This window comes from Filicampus tigris, chromosome 15 (genome assembly GCF_054856515.1).
Source record: "Filicampus tigris isolate MCC_2025a chromosome 15, RoL_Ftig_1.0, whole genome shotgun sequence".
Lineage (NCBI taxonomy): Eukaryota > Metazoa > Chordata > Actinopteri > Syngnathiformes > Syngnathidae > Filicampus > Filicampus tigris.
In genome coordinates, this window is record NC_141231.1 from 8,668,245 (window position 1) to 8,690,287 (window position 22,043).

The window sequence follows — 22,043 nt, forward strand, 5'->3', positions numbered from 1 at the left end:
TGCAGTGACATCTTATCATTGTCTTCCTTTAGGTAATACTCTGGCATACATTTGAACTTTGTATAAATATCTCAGACTTTAGATATAATAATTGAAATAGTATGTAGAATTAAAACAAAATATTGAACTAGTAGTACAGTATAGCTAGCTAGCTGTATCTGTCGCATGCATATTATTGTGTGTGCCATACATGATTATATTACTGTCTAGCTGTACAATCTTGAATGTATCATATTACTTTAAGCATTTGAAAAAAAAAATAGTGTACAACAATACAAAGATTTTCTTGAGCATTATTACACGTTTTTGTATCGTTTTTTTAAAGGTGTTTATCAGTGATGAGTGTCAGGTGTGTGTCATCGGCATAAATCATTTGTTAATCTGGGGGCGGGGCTTTACATGAACCCAGGCCCCGCCCCCTGTCTCATCCTAAACACGCCCACTCCACCCCGTCCTTATGTCCGGCCAGTATCACACTGTACTTGTACAACTATTCCTCGAGCGGATGGTCCGACACCTCTTAGCCGCCCATCGACCACAAAAGCCGGCATGTCGTTTCTGGATCAGCCCTGGTGCCCCACCAGCGTCCAGGTGACCGTGCTCCAAGCCCGGGGCCTCAGGGCGAAGGGCAAAGGCGGCACTAACGATGCCTACGCGCTCATGCAAGTGGGCAAAGACAAGTACCAGACGTCGGTGGTGGAGAAGAGCGTGGCTCCCGTGTGGAAGGAGGAAGCCGCCTTCGAGCTGCCGCAGCACGGCGCGGGAGGGGAGCGAGGCACGCTGCACGTTCACGTCCTACACCGAGCCCTGGTGGGCCCGGACAAGCTGCTGGGTCAGGCCGTCATCGACCTGGTGCTGCTCGCTCAGGACAAGAGCCGTAACAAGACCGAGTAAGCGCACGAACTTTAAGTTGTCACATTGTCAGGAATATCATTGCCTTTGATGGATAAAAGCACCCTAATGCAGGGACGGGAAACTTTAATGCTGGAGGGGGCCATCATTTTTCATCGAAATACGGACAAAATACATGCTCTTAATATATTTCATTTTTAATCATATTTTTTTCAATCCATATATGAAAGGGCCACTAATATCCTAACCCAACAACAAAGTATTTGAAGCAAACGTTTTCCCAGTGTATTGTGCACTCTTGCCATTCAAGGACAGATCATAACCGCTAAACAAGAAGTACAACTCATTTTGTATTGTATTTTTCACAAAAATCAACTCACTCAAAATGGTAATATTATTTGAGGACTGTTTGTCCTGCATATCATTCCAAATCCCCCAGAAAATGATTAGTCTTCCTCCTCACGTTATAGTATAGAGCAGCTTTTGTTTATGAGGACACCAGTCCAAGTGAGGTAGTGAGCACAAATTATGATTTGTGGCTGCAGTGTTGCCAACTTGGCGACATTTTCACTATATTGAGCGACTTTTCTGACCCCTCATGTGACTAATTTTCCAAAAAAAGTCACAAGCAAAAATGACAAGTGGTCCTAATGTTAGCAACATTTTTATTCCTTGCACAATGGCGGGAAGAGGGTCAAGATTTGGTCTGATAATACTGTACGCAAATTGACAGTTTCATATACTGTATCTATTCGGTGTGTTGTAAGTCATCACTGTATAACTTTCACCACTGTCAATAATATTCAGTTCATGCTTATCTATATATTGGAGAGTCCTGACCAAAAACGGCTGATATGAGTTGTCGGTTGGTGCACAAAATGTAATGTTATGATTTTCTAAGTGTAAAGATGGCATTTTAATGACTGCTTGTAATTCATCTAAATTCATTAAAAATAATAAGACAAAGTTGAGGTTAGCATGTTGGCTAGGCCCTCAGCATTGTGTTCCATTCCTCATGCAGCCCCTTTGCAAAATGAATTGCCCACCCCTGGTATAGGGTTATATAAAACCCAGTGGAAGTGCAACTAAGACATGTCTGCCATCTAGTGGTGAATGGTGATATTACAACTTAAAACTACAGGTGATCCCTACATATTCGCAGTTCTGCTCCCGTGGATTCGCCTGTTTGCGGAAAACCCCCCACTTTTTTCATGTTTTGAATTAATCAAGTGGCCACTGAGAGTATGCACATGTGGCCCGCGGGCTACCAGTTGCCTATCCCTGCCCTTGTGCAATACATTTTAAAGAGGAAACAAGTGTACCGTATCATGCTTATATGATGTTTTTGTGTTGTTTGATTTATTACAACTGCGCGTTTGTAAGTTACAAAAACAAGCACTTTTTTAGCAATAGGAATAATACACATGGAATAAGCCAAACAGATTTTAGTTAAAATATAAATAAAAAGATTTCTCCATGGTATTAATAGACATTGAATCATCCTAATTAACGATGATTACGATTTTAGTATACAACAAACGAGGTTTGAATTACATGTACTGTCACAAAATGTAAATAAATACTTTATTTTGGTTTCATTTTAAAGTGGTGCCTTGACTTACTAGTTTGATTAGTTACCACACTCGTGGCCAGGGTTCGGGCCCAGGGCCATTGTGTGTTTGGCCACCCAAAGTTCATTGACGCTGGCGCAACTGGGCCAATACACATTTCTTACTGTAAATTTCATGACATCAACACATTATTGCTTTTTTTATTTATTAGTCAACAATCTCGACATTGTGAGTTTTATTCACTTTATCAATTCTCATTGAACATTTTGCTGGGCTGCAAACGTATTTTTGTACGTCAGGTCAATCCATAAGGAATGGCTTAAACAAGATATAAAGACCAAAACATGCCAAATGTTAAATAATCAGATTTTATACTACAAAATAAAAATCAGCTGTAGTAATGTTATTTTTCACAGATGATAAATATGTGCCTGAATATTGTTATATTGTTTATCTACATGTGTTGCAGCTATATTTGTGGTCATGTAGGGGTGGGCAATATGACGATATTAGCTCGGTTAGCGGTTTAACTTATTATCTTGCTGAAGACACGATTCCCATCAAAACAGTGGAAAACGAGGGCTTTAAAAGACTATTCAAAGTAGTAGACCTGCGTTACGAGCTGTGTTTTTATGTTTACATTATGTTACCTTTTATGTTTACATTCACTGCACATTTTGATAACAATTATCACTATTCAAAACCTGTTCCGAAAGCTTTGCCGACTTAAAATGTCATTTTTTTCTTTGAGTTTTATACACATTTTAAATGTTTTATGTTTAACATGAGGAAAATGGTCAGAAATGTGCAAATTATTCTTAAAAAAACGATGTAAAAAAAGAATCATAATAAAATCGTGATTTTATTTTTAAAAAATCGTGATATGATATTTTTGCCAGATCGCCCACCCCTATGGTCATGTATCCGTTGCTAAAAGGTTTCTATCACCACAACATAGATATTTCTAATAGATATTCAGGAAATAAGCTATTGAAATTCTAAACTGTATGTAGCGTTGTGCGGAATTACATTTACAATTACTGAAAATAAGACCATAAAGGATCATGTAGTGATATTTGCAATAAGATGTTATAGTGGCGTTCGAATCGTTGGAGTGCCTACCCATCAAGTGTGAAATTACACTTTTTTATTATTATTATTTTTTTAAAGAGCTACCTGTCTCTCATAATGAGTCGTGAGCAATCCCTTTGGAATTTTGCCAATTGTTGGCATCTTTGTGCCTGGCAATGCATCCGCTACATGCACCATATACATATACAAGTAGAAATATAGTAGTTCATTTATATCAAACAGGATCATCCCTTCAAAAAAGTCTGATTTCAACCTACCCATCAATTTGACATTTATTGGGTGGGCTGCCACTCGAGACCAAGAAACAAAAAGAAATAAAAAAGTTAAAAAGATGACATCAGTTCCGAGATGCTAATCACTCCTCATTGTTAAAATGAGTGAACGGATGTATTTATTCCTTTTACTTTCCCAAGTATTCATTCTGTCATGACACATTCAAGTAAGTAACCATTAAATTGGTGATTTTACTTGTCATGTTTTGTGTGTGAAAATAGCAATCACCTTCCCACTCGGAAGCTGCATACTACAAGAGCGAAGCATAGAAAGTGTTGTTATGCTAAGCTGATTGTAAGTAGTTTATTCCTCCACCATGTGACCGCCTGCATACCAGCCTCCCTTCTTACTTCTCCTTCTTCTTCTTCTTATCGGTACTACAACTCTGCTTGACCCCCTTGTCTACTTACACCACCACCTTCTTCCATCAACGTGGTACTTGCTGGTCTTATGCTGTAGTGTTATTTAAACGCTTTATTGCCATTTGCTGAGTTGCTTGCAAGTATGTCGAACGCACCTTGCTTGTGAGGTTTTATCGAGGCCTCGCATTCCTGGCTGCTTTATCAGTGAAAAATAAACAGTGGATGACCCACAAGGTCATTGTTTGACAAAAACAGCACTCCTGGCTGCTGCTAAAGCTCGTGTTATAAGACAACACCATTTCATAAAAGCGTATCTTAATAGTGTGAACAGTCATGTTGCATTTACAGTAACTTGGTTTGCTTTATCAATAAAGCAATGTAACTAAAAGATGGACTTTGACAGTGAAGCAATTACATGGACTGTGCCTACTATCAGGTTTATTACCTGCATCAAATAGGTTATGTTTTGATTAGTGTGGGTTTGATTGACAGTGTGCAACGTCCTGCCACTTGTTTTTAATTCCAGTGTAATCTGTAAATCTGATTTGTGCAACATCTGCTGTGTGGATGAGGGTTTAGAACACCAAATTTAATCCAGATCTGCTTCAGTTTGCTCAATGACAGTTATTTAAATTCAACATGGAAAATCATGCTCACGTGCCTATATTGTTGTCGGATTAAATTTTGATGACAGTTTCTCCTCTCGGAAAAAAATAACATACTGTTTTCCTATAGGTGACCAATGTTGAAGTCTTGGCATAGGTCTGTTGCTTTTTCAGATTGCCACTGATAAACCACATGGGCCTTGCAGAGCCAGGAAAATGATTTTCAAATGTTGACATTGTAAGAGTGTGGCTTTCGCTATGTGAGCCTTACTAGCAATGGCTCAGGTAGGGACATCTCAGGAATTTAGAAGTTTTGAGGCGAGAAATAGTTGTCTCAAAGAGGACACATTGTGGAAAATTTATTTTAATTGCATATACATAATTAGCTCTCTGGGGTGCCGGCACATATGTGAAATTACACAAACGGCTGCCTATTTTTGAAAATGTGTCTGTTAGCAAGCTGTTGTGAATTTTGCAGAGTTGTGTGAATTCTTTGTGTCTGGCAATGTCTGCTGTATGTGCCACGTGCATGGATCAACTACACTACTTGACAAGTGTAATTTCAGAAGCTTGTTATAGTCTTTATTGGGCTTTTTTTTTTTTTTTTTAAATCAGATTCCGGACTTCCATTTGAACACGGCTTGCCGCTTTTATGCTCCAGCTCCTGGATGTCATAGTTAGTTCAAAGCCAAATCACACCATGCGGGAGAAGGGGGAAGGATGAGAAGCGGCTCATTTCCATGAAAAAATAAAGAATCAGAAGGCAACAATACCATGCACCTAGATTGTACACATTCATTAACTCATATTACATATATCACTGTTTTCAGTAGTTAATTTTGTAAACACACACAAGCCACCTTCACATGAGGCTTATCAATGGCAGATCTTAGCATACTAGCCTGAAAAACAAACAGGCATAAACAAATTTGCACATTAGCACTTTACACAAACTGCATTAAGTCATTAAACTCACTTTTTGGCATTTATACACAATAATACATGCTCAGGAATACAGGAAAATACTAAAGTCAAAAAGTGGACTACTCGGCTTCAGCTCAGCTCAGCTCAACTCAGCTGCATGAGGAGGGAAGCAAAAACGTGCGTGGTGGAAAATTGTTAAAGAGGAAGTCAACCCAACCATATTTCTTCCCAGAATATGTTCTATGCAGACCCACTAGTTGAAATACGGCATTCTGATTAATATTGCGTTTGTTGAATATAAATTAAAAAAACGCAGCAAAATGCACCCACTTTGAGCAATGGCAGGGGCCGGCCATAGTGTCACTTCTGTCGACTGAAGATGACATCGAAATTGCTCAGGGCTCAGATAACGACCAATCACAGCTCACCTTGTTTTCTGAAACTGAGCCATGATTGGTCGTTATGAGCCCTTAGCAACTTCGATGTCATCTTCAGTCAACCAAAGTGACAAAATGGCCGCCTCCTGAGCTAACTAAAAACTGTTGGATTTTTCATATTCTACAAACGCAATGTTAATCAGAATGGCGTGTTTAGACTAGTGTGCCTGCATAGAACATATCCTGGGAAAAAATGTTTGGGTTGAGTTCCCTTTTAAACACAGTGAAAAAACCTTTTATCAAGGAATCAAACCTAACAATAACACCAAGATTCCACCAGATTGTTCTAAAGTAATACTTGCAGCTTTTTGAGGGTGAAGCAAAGAAAAAATGTACCGCGTTCCAATCAGGCCCTCCACTCTAATACACACAGCTGAGTTCATCACCGAAACGTGCCACCTGCAGAGCACATGGCACCTGTAAAGCTGTGGTTTAGCGTGAGCTAAACATCCTGTTGCTTATAACACTTCCAAGTTGTTCAGGGTGTTCTCTATTGTGCATCATTAGTCTAAAGGAGAACATATCCGCCCTCCCAAGTTTCGACAACCACAATGTTCTCGACAGCTCCACCCTATCTCTGATGTCCAAAGCCTTGACCGGACTCCCTGATGGCCTGCTCTGATAAGCTTCATCCACTTTTGCTACATGGACAATTGTCACTGCTGAGCCGACGCTTCTCCCGCTCACACAGCTGTGTGCTGTGATAAGAGGTCTCCGCCAGAGCAGCCATTGTCTTATCATGACTACATGCTGCACAGGGAAGGATGTGTGTGTGCACAAAAAGAAGAATGCTTGTGGACAAGGTTGAGTCATGCATGCGCTGGATCTCCACTTTGCACACAAGTGTCAGATTAGTCATCTTGAAGTCATCATCGTCACCCAGGCATGAAGTGAAGACTTCCCTGACATTTTTGTGACTTCCCGTGTGTTGCAATTGGGAGTCACTTACTTCTCTCTTTTTTTTTTTTTTTTTTTTTTTTTTTTTTTTTTTTTTTTGGTCCTTGTGGTGTTACTTTTCTATCAATGAAGGGAGGTCAGTGGTCAACACTTCACACCCATGCAGCTAAAATCTGCTTCTTTATTATCACTTCAAAATAAAGCATTGTGTACTATTTGTACATGCAAGGAAACATACATTATTAGCCTTTCATAGTTTTAAACAGTTCCCAGATGTCTTAAGTTGTGCGAATTGCTTTTGAAAAAAAAACCCAAAAACAGAACACTTGATATTGAAATCACTGTTTTGGTGGAATGTCCGCTGATAGTGTAGTGGTACACACGCCTGAGTTGTGTGCGGGCAGCGTGGGATCGATTCCCGCTCAGTGACAGTGTCTATGTGTGCCCTGCGACTGGCTGGCGACCAGTTCGGGGTGTAATCTGCCTTCGCCCATTGACGGCTGGGATAGGCTCCAGCAACTCCCCGTGACCCTATATAGGATAAGCGGTTTAGAAGATGACATGACATGACATGTTTTGGTGGACGGTTCTGTCTCATGCAAATACAAAGTACAGCTTTCTGGAGCTAGGGTATTGACTATTCAGTGTTGCCAACTTATGCTAGGTTTACGTTGTTCCCTGCGGCCTCTGCAATTAAGTTTCAGACCACCGTGGTTGAATGTGAGGCCACGAGGGGGTATGAATGACCCAACTGTCAAAAGAATTGCCACGGCAGTAGTCACAGTGCAGATGAGAAACCTAATTGGCCCAAGTAAAACAGGGTTAACATAACAAAATATGTATTATGCTTGTACATTATTTTCCTAGTAGTTGTGGTGGCCTTGTTCCATCGGAGCGTGATGTGCTAATTCTCTGTGTTCACGTTTTGTTAACACCGTGGAAAAAGATGGTCGAGGTCCCACAGCGTGCTGTTTCTCGGTTGGGCAGGTGAGGCTGCCATGGCCACCAGGAATATCCTGTAATACAAAAAACAAATCCAAGTGACTTTTTTGGACCGGTCAGGACGTCTTATGTTGTGTTAGCACTAGCATTGGTGCTAACGTTTCTGTTCAGTTGTTTAGCGCTTTTGCAAATTGTGCCGCACGCTAAAATAAGCGCACAGTTTTAAAACAAATTGTGTACATCAATTACCAAGGCTGCTTTAACGTCTGCCCCTGTCTTTTGTGACTTAAATAAAATGCAGATAATTTATTGGAATCGATTTGGATGAAAATAAATAAATACCACTTGACTCGTGCAGGGGAAGTGTTGGAGTTTTCTCTCCTTATACACTTTTAATGCCCTTTTAGACTGCATTTTACATGGTCTACTCACTGTTGACCCTTTCCATAGGGAGGTATTATTACTTTGTACAAGTCCCTGGTCAGCCTAGGTTGAGGAGATTGGACAACTGAGTGCCATTGTAAGCTTTTAGAATAAAAACTACATGCCCCAAAAAATCTGCACCGGAGACCATCGTTCTCCTCTGCTGTTGGTTGTTTGGATGTTGTTTCTTCTCTTGGGACTGATGCAGTCAGTGCGGTGTGAATTTCACACTTTGATGGGATATTTTTTTTTTTTTTTGAAGTGAAGAAACTGACTTGCCCAAACCAGTGATCTTAGCACTTTGATATATAACAAGCATGGGCTATGCAGGCCTTTATGCTGCTTATAGATATTTTCCATCTCACAGTGTGGTTAATGTGATTCGTTGAGTCATGAGCCACATCTGTTAGTTTTCAAGCTAACTTTACATGCTCAAAACTTGGCCTGATGGCCTGTAGCATCAAAATGCCAGAGACCCCTGCGTAGACGCGCGCGCACATACACGCACACACACAAAAAGCGCCTTCCTCATTTCCTCAGGAATCCAAATTTCAGTTGGAGTTGTTTGTTCAGTGCTGACCTCAGATTTATGCTAGATAAGCTCTTTTTATCCTGACTCAGTAATTTTGTGACTTGTTTTTGTTCCCCCCTCCTTGAGACCCCTTGGAACCAGCAGTCTTACTGTTATCTTGTCATGTCAGACCTTATTATAAAGGAAATAGCTTTATATTGATTTAAAAGTTTCTACAAGTGTACAGGACAAAGATCCTTGCATTCAAAACTTAACAATAATAGCATTCATTCAAACTCTCCATAGTGTTGAAGTCAAATGGCTGCTCAGTGCTCACTTTTATTTCCTTTTTGAAAACTTTCCTATGAAGTCACTTTCCATTTGCCAGGAGCTGGATCACAGTTTCCATAAACAACCTGGGAGGTAAAAACCTTCTAGTGCACATTTTGTTTGCCCTTTTTGGAATGGCTTAAACTGGTCTCTATATTAAACATACAGTAATTCTTTTGGGATATGATATGGAGTCAACAGTAAAACGTGGGTGGATTGTGCCAAAGTTTGTAACTTTGCAAACTTTGAAGAACGCTCAAACTTGATTGACTGATTGTTTTTGTGTGTGCGCGTACCAAGCTTAAAGAGGAAGTCAACCCCCAAATTTTTCTATGCAGACCCACTAGTCTGGACACGGCATTGTGATTATTATTGCGTTTATAGAATAAATCAAGCAGTAAAATCCACTTGTTTTTTGTCCATCTCAGGGGGCGGCCGTTTTGCCACTTTCTGTCGACTGAAAATGACATCACAGTTGCTCACGTAACGACCAATCATGGCTCAGGTAAAACAGGTGCGCCGTGATTGGTCGCTATCCTGGACAAGTTTCCAATTTTTGCCCTTTAGCTATCCTTCAGCCCAATCAACAGGCGAGACGTTTCCAGATGGGTGATTCACTTTATTTGCAGATTGGAATGTGCAGTCATTTAACGCCATGAAAACTAAGCACAAAGGAGCACAATATCAGCTCCAAGATCAAGGCAAATTATAGTAAAGTACAGGTCTTATTTTTTTTTTTTTGTACAAAGTAAACTTGTTATGCCAGCTAAGGATGCTAATCTAAAAATCAAAGCTAAGATTCATCTTGGTTTAATTTTTGTCTTTCAGTAGCTTATATTGAGCATCCAAGTCTCAGAGGACTGTCTAGGAACTTGGAGCTTGAGTCTGTGTGACATCATATGAAGTAAGATTGCTACTAAAGCTTTGTTATGACAATTAAAAGAGTGACATTGCTGTCATTTACAACCCCCCCCCCCAAGTTCAGCTGTCTACTATAGCCTCTTTATCTTAGAATTGACTACGTGGGTGTTAGTGAGACGCTCCAACGCTCTTTTAATACAAGTGTCTCTCGTGCACAGGTGGTTCAAGTTACTGGACAAGAGCGGCAAGGCGGACAAAGACCGAGGCGAGGTGCTGGTGGACATCCAGTTCATGAGGAACAACATGACGGCCAGCATGTTCGACCTCTCTGCCGTGGGCAAGCCTCGATCCCGCCTGGGCAAGCTCAAAGACAAAGTTCGGGGCAAGAAGAAAGAATCGGACGCGGCGGCGCCGACATTCACGCAAGTTCTCACTGACAGCGAAGAAGAAGAAGAAGAGGAGGGGGGAGATGGCGAGTTAGCAGCGGGCAAAGAGAAGAAGAAGAAACCTAAAATCAAATCTTTGTTTTCTCACAAGTCCAACCTGCAGAGGAACATGTCACAATCCATGTCCATCTTGCCTGCCAAGAACTCCTCGCTGAGCGGCAGCCTATCGTCTGGGCTCAATGTGGACGCCTCTGAAGGTCAGTGAGCTCTTTTTAATGGATACTTTGACTTCATTTTACAGTAAAACCAAGGAAATTGTTTGTTTGTAAAGGAAATTGTGAATAACCTTGATGATTTGTATTACGGAATGATCTAGAGTGAAAATAATTGTATAGTGTTTGCTTAATCTGTATGTTAGCATGCTACTTCGTGTTTGTGTGTTAGCATGCTACTTTGTGATTCTTTGAGAACGGTACCATATTTGACATTGGGAAAATGAGTACAATTCCATTGTGACTGAAAACAATGAAAGAGGAAGGAGGGTTACACAGAGAACAAAATGAAGGGACTGTACTATTTCACATTTCCCCCAGGGTGTGTGTTGGTGGGTGGCACGGCACCCTGTAAATAAACTCTATTTAGGCTTGGTGGAGGTCTGTGATCGACTGCAGCACCTTTTACATTAGCAAAATATCATGGCACACCATTAGACAAATGTCTCAAAAAATACAAATACTGAATTAATGATGACCTTGTTTCAATTTACCTACAAATTGTTTTACTCAGTGTGAAGTCTGGGCCTCTTTAATTAGACACAAAGTCAATACAGAACTTAATGGTGACGCATAGTGTTGGAGCTAGCTAAAAGACACCGGAGCTAGCACGTCAAAGACAGAGAACTGCTTGAGTTCTACTCCCAAGAATCCATCGGGAGGTGTTCGTTTTGGCAACTGATCGTTTATTTGAAAAAAGCTTAGCCACACTTTCGTTTGGTGTCTTAGTGGGTGTGCGTGCGCGCACTTCTTCGTTGGTGCAGCTACTGCTTCTTCGTGTCCATGTGCTCGGCAGACAATTGGCTGCGCTCAAAACATGCTTTTGTGCTCAGAAGTTCTTCTTCCGTTCTTATAATTGTGGCACAAATCTAACTGAATGCCGAATGCTGTTTTTTTTTTTTCCTCCTGGATTTTTTTTTACTTTATTGAACATTTTATGGAAGGCATTTTATTTTGATTTTGATCATGTCAATCACAATTATATATTGATAGTGAATTATTGCCCAGCCTTATGATCTCTTATGGCATGCCACCCTGGTTGGGAATCACTGATCACGATCATTGTCATTTTTTCCACTTTTTTATGTCTTTTATAGGTAAGAAGAAGTTCAAGTTCATGAAACACAAACGCTCTGGCAGCTCGGACAGTAAAGAGTCGTCTTCTCAGAAACGTGCAGCTGCGGAGAAGAGCAACCTGTGCATCAATGGGAGTCACGTTTACTGCGAGGAACCTCCGCCGCGCACTGCTCGCATCGGTTCCAACTTCAGTCTGGCCAGCTCGGGACACGGTTCTATGGAGGATGTTCCGGAAAACTCCCCGCCGCCGCTCGACTCGCTCCCGGCAATAAGGCAATACACACCCTGGGAGGAGGAGGAAGAGGAGGAGGAAGAAAGGAGAAAGGCGGATTGGAACTCCAAGGAGCAGAGGAGAGAAGAGCTTGATGGGTTCGCTGAGAAAGACAGGATGAAGGAGCAAGCGGAGAAGAGAAGGGAAAGGGATGAAGAGAAGGCCAGAAGTGAGGAAGAAGAGAGCGTCGAGAGACAAGAAGAAGCAGTGGAAAAGAGGAGACAGGAGGATGAAGAGAGGGAAAGGGAGGAAGAGGAGAGCATGAAAAGACAAGAATTGGAAAGGTTAGAAGAGGAGAACATGAGACGAGAGGAAGAGAGGGCAAGAAAGGTGGAAGAGGAGAGGATAAGAATACAAGAAGAGCAAGAACGATTAGCAGAGGAAAAGAGAATGGAAGAAGAGGAGAAGCTGAGAAGACAACAACTGGAAAGATTAACAATGGAAAAGAGGAAACATGAGGAGGAAGAGAAGAAAAGAGAGGAAGAGGAGAGCATTAGAATACAAGAAGAGCAGGAACGGTTAGCAAGGGAAAAGCGACAAGAGGAAGAGGAAAGGACCAGAAGACAGGAAGAGGAAAAGTTCAGATGGATGGAAGAACAGAGAAGGGAAGAAGAGGAGCGAGTGAGAAGGCAAGAAGAGCAGGAGCGATTAGCCGAGGAGCAGCGGAGACTTGAAGAAGAGAAGGCGAGGAAAGAGGAAGAGGAGCGAGTGAGAAGGCAAGAAGAGCAGGAACGATTAGCCGAGGAGCAGCGAAGACTTGAAGAAGAGAGAAGGAATGAAGAGAAGGCGAGGAAAGAGGAAGAGGAGCGAGTGAGAAGGCAAGAAGAGCAGGAACGATTAGCCGAGGAGCAGCGAAGACTTGAAGAAGAGAGAAGGAATGAAGAGAAGGCGAGAAAAGAGGAAGAGGAGCGAGTGAGAAGGCAAGAAGAGCAGGAACGATTAGCAGAGGAGCGGCGGAGACTTGAAGAAGAGAAGGCGAGGAAAGAGGAAGAGGAGCGAGCGAGAAGGCAAGAAGAGCAGGAACGATTAGCCGAGGAGCAGCGGAGACTTGAAGAAGAGAGAAGGAACGAAGAGAAGGCGAGAAAAGAGGAAGAGGAGCGAGTGAGAAGGCAAAAAGAGCAGCAACGATTAGCCGAGGAGCAGCGGAGACTTGAAGAAGAGAAGGTGAGAAAAGAGGAAGAGGAGCGAGTGAGAAGGCAGGAAGAAGAGCAGGAACGATTAGCCGAGGAGCAGCGGAGACTTGAAGAGGAGGAAGAGAGGAGAATGAGTGAAGAAGAGGAGAGAACCCGGCGGGAGGAGAAGGTCATTCAAGAGAAAATTAGAAAGGAAGAAGAGCGAGTGAGAAGGCAAGAAGAGCAGGAACGCTTAGCCGAGCAGCAGCGGAGACTTGAAGAAAAGAGAAGGGACGAAGAGAAGGCGAAAAAAGAAGGAGAGGAGCGAGTAAGAAGACAGGAAGAAGAGCAGGAACGACTAGCCGAGGAGCAGCGGAGACTTGAAGAAGAAAGAAGAATTGAAGAGGACAGGAGAAAGGAGGAAGAGGAGCGAGTGAGAGGACGAGAAGCGAAGGAACGATTAGCAGAGGACCAGCGACTGGCGGAAGAGGCGAGAACTAAAAAGGAGGAGCAGGAGGAAAAGAGAAGACAAGAGGAGCAATTGGCGAAAGAGGAAGAGGCCAGAAAGCTGGAGGAGAAAGCTCGAGAAGCCAAAAGGATCGAGGAAGAGCTCGAGGAGCAACAGAGAAAACTTGCTCAACACCGAAGAATCGAGAACGCGAGGAGGGAAGACGAGCAGAAGAAGTTGGAGGCGGAGGAAAAGCAACGGGAGGAGCACGAACGGAGGAGGAGAGCTGAGGAAGAGCAAGAAAGGAGATGGAAGGAAGAGGAAAAGAGGAGGGATGAAGCACGTAAGGAAGAAAATGGCGCAGAGGAAAAAAGTGAACATCAAAAAGCCATTGTTGAAAATACACAAGTGAATTCCTCCAATCCTTTTGATGAAGACTTTTCTAATCCCTTTGAGGGTGACATTCCCAACTCGCCTTCAAGGTCAAAGGGCAGCACTCCAGACCCAACCATGCCGCAAAGGTCAGTTTTTCCACGACGGCAGAACATGTGACATGTTATGAAAATGGCGGGACGATTCCCACGATTCTGATAAATATTGGGGCTCAGATTCAGAAAACAGTTCATTGTGAGCAGTTGTGATGTCATTTTCAGTTCGACAGAAGACAAAATGGCCGCCCCCCCAGAGATGGCTAAAAACGAGTGGATTAACACTGTTTTCTGAATCTTAGCCGTGATTGGTCATTGTTAGCAGTTGTAATGACATTCTCGGTCGACAGAAAACAAAATGGCCGCCCCCAGAGATGGCTAAAAATGAGTACATTTTGCTGCTGAGCAATTTATCAGAATGCCCTTTTTCAACTAGTGGGCCTGCTGGGAACATATTCTTCCAAAAAATATGTTTGGGTTGACTTGCGCTTTAATTAAAAAAACAGCCAATATTTACCTATGTGTAACATCTACCAGGGAAAATCAGGACGCCGATATCACCAACTAGCGGGAAAAAACACAATTTGATCTTCTTCGATTGTTGCTTCAGGTTTTTCCGGTGCACTGCTGTTGATATAGCGCCTCCGTGGTGGCGCTACGCTGCAACTGCAGTTCACATATGTAGTTGCTGCAGAGGGACATCAATTGCTCAATCAACACAGCTGAAGCTTTATGCCGTGTTAAATAGTAGCAATCGCTTTGATAAAGATAGTTTGATTTCATAAATATGTCATTGTTTTTATTTCTTTGCATTTGTGGATCATCAAATTGGATTGCATGTTTCTTATTCACGATTAATTAAGTGTAAACAAAGGTTCATCAAGAGGATGATGCAAGTATAACTATAATCAATTATTTTACTAAGTGAGAGAAAGACAGCAGGCAATTGACCGGTGCACAAAACTGGATTTAAATTTAATGTACCGGTACTTACTGTACCTCCAAACAGGAACATGAGAATATAGGAGGAAGTAGTGCTGCTAGATGAAAAATGTAATACAAGGTCAGAGTCATTTAGATGTGCAGAGAGTGTGGGTGACTTCCTCGTTTGGTTTACCTTCTGCGTCGACATGGCAACAGGCTCACAGAACGTAATCAAAACCTGGCGGCTTCGTGAAAATTGCATGGTTGTGATGGCATGTGCGTCTCTCGTTGTCAGTCATCAAGTAACTTCTTATGTCAACAAGGAATGACTTGAGTAAAGATGTACAGTATTCATTTAGGCACCCTTCTATTGCCATATAGGCCGTTTAAGAGACTGGACAATTCATTAGGTACAGCTGCAAAGTGTTATGCGCAGGGGGAAATTGTCAAATTTACAGAAATAACGGACAAGTAATAATTGAATAATTCCAGGTATTTGCATTTGGATCAGATACGTCTTGGAAAGAGCACCTTTTGTTGCAACCCACTCATTTGCGAGCAAAAGTATTGGAACAAGGTGGACATGTTTATATATAGGTGTATCTTATTACATAGATTATTCACACAGTAAATAATGCAGATTAGATTCACACAGTAAATAATGCTGAACGATTCTGCTCAGTTTCAGATGACACATTTATTCTAGTTAGCGGTGTAGCAAACATGAAAAGCAAAGAAGTGCCAAATAATGCTACCCTTTAACTCATTCACTGGCCATTGACGTATTTGTCTTCTCACAGTCCAGTCATTCAATCTCGGTATTTTTTTATTTCTTTTATTTTTTTCAAACATTAGGGTAAAAGGGGGTCTGAAAATGTCTGGCAGTGAATGAGTTAAAAGATGAGCTCTAGATTGAAATATCTGGAAATAAAAGCTGAATTGTTGATCATTAGTCTCATTATTCATCTTTTAACGTCAAAATGTCTTCAGTCTAAAAAGAAAATAAAGGAAGTTGCACTGTTTTTGGAAAGGACTGTACTGTATATCCATCAATGTAGTAAAATTCTGTGTAGTTTGAAACCATTGCAAACTGTTTTATATTTGTAAAGTCATACTTTTTTTCCACCAACGGTGAACTTTACCTGTGAGCCTCTCAGGTGTCGTTTTGGGCCTTCGATTTGTGATTCGCGTAAAATTTACCAGCTTGGCTGTGCGCTGTTTCTCCTTTCCAGTTGCCAACTGCCAGAGGCCTCAACCCCAGTCAATCAACGCGAGAAGCGACCAGCTCCTCAGCCTCCGGGAAGGACCCGAACAAACGGACAGGATGAACCTTCACCGCATCCGTCGCCGATTACTGAGCAGGTTAAAGAAAAGGAGGTGAAAACTGCCAGTGTTTCGCCTCAGCGCGCAGTGCACACCATCCCCCCTCGGAGTCGATCTCCCACGGACGTGCAAAAAAATGATGCATCCAAACACAATAAACGTCCCGCACCGTCAATACCTAGCTCCGAGTCCAAGGCCGTCCCAGTTGTGAGCAGCTTAAATCCATTCGATGATGATGATGATGATGAAGATGGGAACGAGCGTGCTGCAAAAGTTGAAGTCTCCTCTGGGAATCACACTTCAGTGTTATGGCCTCCACCAGTGTCACAAACTCCCGATTCAGACGCCGCTTCTCAAAGCAAAGTCAAATCTTCTAAGGTGGCTCGTGCACCTGCACCTCCGGCAAAGACTGCTGCTGTACCAAGCACGCTAAGTACGCAAAGTACTGTTCCCGGTGATACTAAAACCAAAGCACCAAAGGCCGGTCAGGTTTTGTCGCACCGGGAGAGTCCACCAAAAGAGCCAAAGGCTGGCACGTTGCAACACGGGCTGGATACAGGCGGAAGGAAAGAAGCGCCTCCGGCACCTTTGCGCAGGTGAGATGGTGCGCACACGCGCACCAGTAGGGCGACTTTTAACCCTGTTTCCACCGTCCGATTAAAGTCTGCAAGGCTCAATTATCGGATGCTTCTCAAGTATTATCTTGAGCAATTATGTTGTGGGTTCCTGCTTGGAAACATGTTGGGCCACCATTCGTAATTTGTTAAACCTGTTCAATATATCGGAAAATCCTTTAAAAATTGGTTTAGATTAGAGGTGTTCAGATCAGGGATCATGTTTCTCATCAATTAATGAATTATCAAAAGCATTTACGGATTAATTTGATAATTGATTAGCTGTCGATTTATTGTTCCACCTGTAATATATTTAACTCATTCACTGCCATTGACGTATTTGTCTTTTCACAGTCCAGCCATTCAATCCCAGGAATTTATTTAGATATTTTTTTTCCAGTTTTTTTCCAACATTATGGTTAAAATGTCTTGCAGTGAATGAGTTAAGGGCAGAGAGTGTAATGTCACACATGTTCAGTCTTGCCACTATAAAATCTCATCAGATTGGATTCAAGTGTTGGCTTGTGTGTATGAACCATGAAATGCTTTCAGCTATTAAGATCCCCACTGATCCTCAATTTTTGCATGTTAACATGGTTTAATAATTCCTTGTTTTTGATTGTTTTTTTTGTTGTTTTTTTTATTCATTACAGACTTCAGCCTGTGAAACCGCTTAATGCTCAGGAACAACAACCTGTCACGGACATCCAAGTAGAAAGAGAGAAATTGGTGGGAAATGTTGGTAAAGTTGAGAACACAAAGGTATCTTACATTTCATATTTATAGGAGACATGTTTTTCACAATTTAAATGAAAGATCTGACATTGCCATCTGAAAATACATAAAGATATCGATTTATAGTATACAATAATATACAACTATACATAAATAATAAATAACTATACAATAACCTTTATATCCTCAAGTATCTATAATGAGATAAGGACATTCTATGGACCTGTCATTCAAAAAGCATTGACATGGATGTCACCATTTTACACACAACGTAAAATCATGGTTCATTTAAAAAAAAAAAAAAAATTATGATATAATAGAAATACAGTTCAACATTGAACAATAAAATTATAGTTGACCCGCACAATTCGCGGGGAATAGGGACCAGGCAGGCCCACATATAGTCAAAATGTGTGCATTATGTATTTTTTTTTTTTAATTAATCTGCTAATTAAGTGGTAATCTGCATATGTGTTTATATAATTTTTTTTTTTTCTTTTCTGGCAAAAATTGACAAAAAAAATCTGTATCGGTCCGGCCCTAATTTACTCCACTCTGGTCCGAATCGGTCGGTTTTGGGGGGCAGTTCTGTCTCATTCAATTGCTGAAACCCACTTTCGATACCACGAACTAGCCACCAGTAACAAATCTAGCAACTTTTTATAATGTTGTTGGAGACTGTGAGACTCCATCCATGTTCACCCGTTCGTGTCCAGATTGCAAATGAATGGCGCACGCATGCGCATGGCTAATCTAACCAAATGCACCGTCAAAAAAGTACATTTTCATGTGTTCCCGTTTAGTGGAAACTTCAGAAATGAAATTCCAAATGGATTAAAGTAAATTTAGATTTTTCTTTCATTGGCATGCTATTGCAGGTGAAAGTCAGCAAGGAGACGGGGCCGTACTCGATGCTCACTCGGGAAGAACTCATCTCGCTGGTGGTGAAGCAGGAGACGCAGCTTCAGAACAAGGACAAAAAGATAGCAGAGCTGGAGCAGTACATCGACAACTTACTTGTGCGTGTCATGGAGGAACAACCAAGCATTCTCATGTCTTTGAAAAAAGTTGTCTAGGTGGATTTGGCGTGGTTTGTTTTGCTTTTCTCTGCACTTCAAAGATAATTAGTGGAGATATAAATGTTTAAATATTCAACATTCCTGTTATTTTTGCTACAACTGTGCAGTGCAATTATTGTCAGTCTTAAACTATTAAATGTTGCCAACTTGATTACTATTTTCTAGCAGAAAAGGCCTCTTGTCTGCCCTATTTTGGAAACCAAAACTGCATTTGTTACATATAAATGTCTTCTTGCACTGATTGTTAAATGTTTACATGATCCAAAAAAAAAGCACTTTACTGAGCTTACATTAGAATTTCTACACTGATTGCAATGTCCTGTTGTAAAGTATTAACATTTGTGAACCTAAATAAAAGTGCCAAATTAAGTGCTGCTTTTCCCCTTCCTAATCATCTCTCGTGTGCAAAATGCTTTGTCTATTTTCAAACTGCTAGCAAAAAGAAAAAAAAATTTTGTATTCACTGCTCAAAGAATCATTTTTCTTTCCCAGGATTGTTACAAGAATAAAGTCTTTTCGACAATCAGTCTGGTTGTTTCTCTGCATCAGAGACTGTTTACACCAGGGCTGTCCAAACTTTTTGCTAAGAGGGCCATTTTTGGTGAGGTGAAAATGTGGGTGAAGGGCCAACCAGAAAATATCAGAAAATGGTTTACAAGGTTTCATTTCAGAAATACAGTATAATTTAGTCCAAGCCTTTATTCTTCAAAAGATAATTTATATATACGCCTAGTTTCCAACATTACAGTGAAATACTTTTTTTCAGAGTATGACTACTCATAATAACGTTTATATATGCAACGTTTTTCTTGTAGGATTGATTATTAGTATGTTTTTGTTATTTTTTATTTTTTTCAGTGGACCCATTACTTCATCGGATTGTTTTTTCATATTACAAATATTTGCGTGAATGTGAACATAGACAGGAATTTAGTAAAATAAATTTGATTGTCATTGTTGTTTTTTTGTTTGTTTGTTTTTTTAATACGACTTTATTTGAATAACATTTATTTTTTCCTTTTTCGCGTCATAAGAGGGTGGAACCATCGCCTTCCAGTACGTTGTATCTACCCGGAACTATTTTGGTGATCCATCCAAGTCCCTGCAGTACTTCCGCCCCGATTTTACCAGTGTAACTTGTGACAATATCTTAATCGTTGTCACGGCGTAGGCGCTTGTAGTTGACACAACATGTCCGCAGCAGGTTTAAGATGTCCTTGCTGCGGCTCGTCCAGCATTGTGGAGGACGACCATCACGCTCAGCGTCAGATGGTCTGCGTGGACTGTGGCGCTGTGGTGTCAGAGGGGACACTCGCCCACGATTTTTTCGAAGGCACAGGTAGAAAACGAATAATATTAACGTTTTAACATCCTTTATTTGAATCGTTGCCTGTTATTTTCGATGGTGTAATCTCCCTATAATACTATATCGTGTATTTTGATTGTGTGTGGTGCAAATAAATGCATAGTTTCTGCATTATTTCTTTATTTTATTTATTCATGTATGTATTTTTTTTTTTACAGATGTCAGCTACAGCCGCACAACAGCAGTTTCTAAAATCCCATGTTTAAACCAGATAAAAGGTGAGCCATTCTGCGTGTGTACATATGATTGAGTTTAAGAAGGGGACAAGTGTGACAATTTATAACATCTTGACCTTTTCTTTTTTTTTTATTATATGTGGAGACTGCACATGTGTGTGCTTGATTATCGTTATGTGTGTACTCCACTTTCCTAATAATGACACGACTATTCTTTACATTCTGCTTTTGTCACACCCACGCAGGCCAGCAGCGACTGAAAGCCCTCTGCAGAGTCCTACGGGTCAACGCTGAAATCGAGGCGCTCTCAAGCACGTATTTTGCGCGGGCTTACGAGCACGAGAGCTTCCTTAAGGTAAGCCTGCAGAAGAAAGAGAGCCTGGCCGGCTGCTGCGTGCTGGTGAGCTGCAGGCAGCTCAACTGGCCCGTCACCATGGGCACCATCGCCTGCCTACTGGAGGCAGATATTGCGATGATGGGCGCCGTCTTCCAAGAGATGATGAAGGTTCTCAAGGTGGAGGCGCCACTTCTCAACGTTAGCGACGTGATGGAGGCTCATTGTCAAGAGTAAGCATGCGTTCTGTCTATGGCAGTGTTTCCCAAACTTTATTGAGCAACCTTCACTGTTTCACTATAGTTTTCCACTGAATATGTAATCTACTCCATAGAATGTGCGTTTTGTACCATTGCATTGAATTTTATTTCGGGCTCGTCACACTCCTTTTTTTTTTTTTTCATTCAATTCTGATCATAATTGGATTGGTTATCTGTTGTTTGGGTTTGGTGTATCAATTTTTTTTTTCCTCTTGTCAGGTACAAAATTAGCTCCCTCGATGTGCATGAAGACCTTGCAGAGGACTACAACCATTTAAACAAACGAGCCTTGACCCTTGTAGAGTTGGCGGCCGACTCCTGGATCGTGACCGGTCGCCAACCCGTCCCTTTAATGATGGCGACGGTCTATTTGGCCTGGCAGTCCCTAAACCCCAACCACATTCGCCTCAAAGTGTCCCTGGAGAAGTTTTGTCTCATCGCCAAGGTGAGAAAAAACCGGGCCGCCGCGAAGAGAGTGGGCGAGATCAAGGCGGTGCTTTGCAAACTGGGTAAGGAGATCCCTTGGGTGACGGATCCGGTGACGTCGGACAACGTGGTTAAGCACGTGGGGGATATTGTCAAGAACAGATATGCTCTGCTACGGAGCGCTATGAGGAGCCACGAGGAGGCCATGCAGGAGGCTTGTCAAGAAGAAGAGGCAAATCCCTCCGAAGCAGATGATCAGACTCCACCTGCAACCAGTGGGAATACGGAGAAGGCTGAACAGCCGGAAGATGGTTACGAGTCCAACGGTCATCAAAATCCAGAGCCCAACTGGGGCAAGAGGATGCTTTTCGCACCGCCGTGTGTGATTCACCCTAAGAGACGGAGAGCCGCACGAGAAGGCCTCAAAGATGTAACTGGCGACGAAGATATCTCGGACAGCGAGATTGAGTCTTACATCCGCACCCCAAGGGAGGCCAGGGAATTCGCTGAGACGCAGAAGGCTTGGTTAACACAGAGTGAGGAGGCCAAATGTCAATAGTGAGGACTGGAGCGACTGGACTTCTGCAGTTATGCACTTTTGGACTATTCTAATACATTACACTCAAGAGAAGGTTCTATTTTATTTTTATTTTTTTTATACCATTTTCCTTAACTGGCCAAGACTGTAATTATGTTTTTCATTAGAATTCTTATTAAAAAGATACACACGCT

The 22,043-nt window shown here is 41.6% G+C and overlaps 2 protein-coding genes across 2 annotated transcripts; both read left to right on the forward strand.

The window, feature by feature from the left end:
• Positions 1-447: 447 nt before the first annotated feature.
• On the forward strand, positions 448-19,118 carry LOC147135337 (uncharacterized). The gene is made up of 6 exons (XM_086053719.1): positions 448-890; positions 10,299-10,723; positions 11,836-14,167; positions 16,231-16,917; positions 17,589-17,697; positions 18,549-19,118. The coding sequence occupies exons 1-6, from the start codon at positions 550-552 to the stop codon at positions 18,744-18,746; spliced, it is 4,092 nt and encodes a 1,363-aa protein (XP_085909845.1). The 5' UTR covers positions 448-549; the 3' UTR covers positions 18,747-19,118.
• Positions 19,119-19,822: 704 nt separating this feature from the next.
• On the forward strand, positions 19,823-22,036 carry brf2 (BRF2 general transcription factor IIIB subunit). Its single transcript, XM_086053620.1, has 4 exons — positions 19,823-20,088; positions 20,274-20,333; positions 20,537-20,858; positions 21,105-22,036. The coding sequence occupies exons 1-4, from the start codon at positions 19,941-19,943 to the stop codon at positions 21,868-21,870; spliced, it is 1,296 nt and encodes a 431-aa protein (XP_085909746.1). The 5' UTR covers positions 19,823-19,940; the 3' UTR covers positions 21,871-22,036.
• Positions 22,037-22,043: the final 7 nt, after the last annotated feature.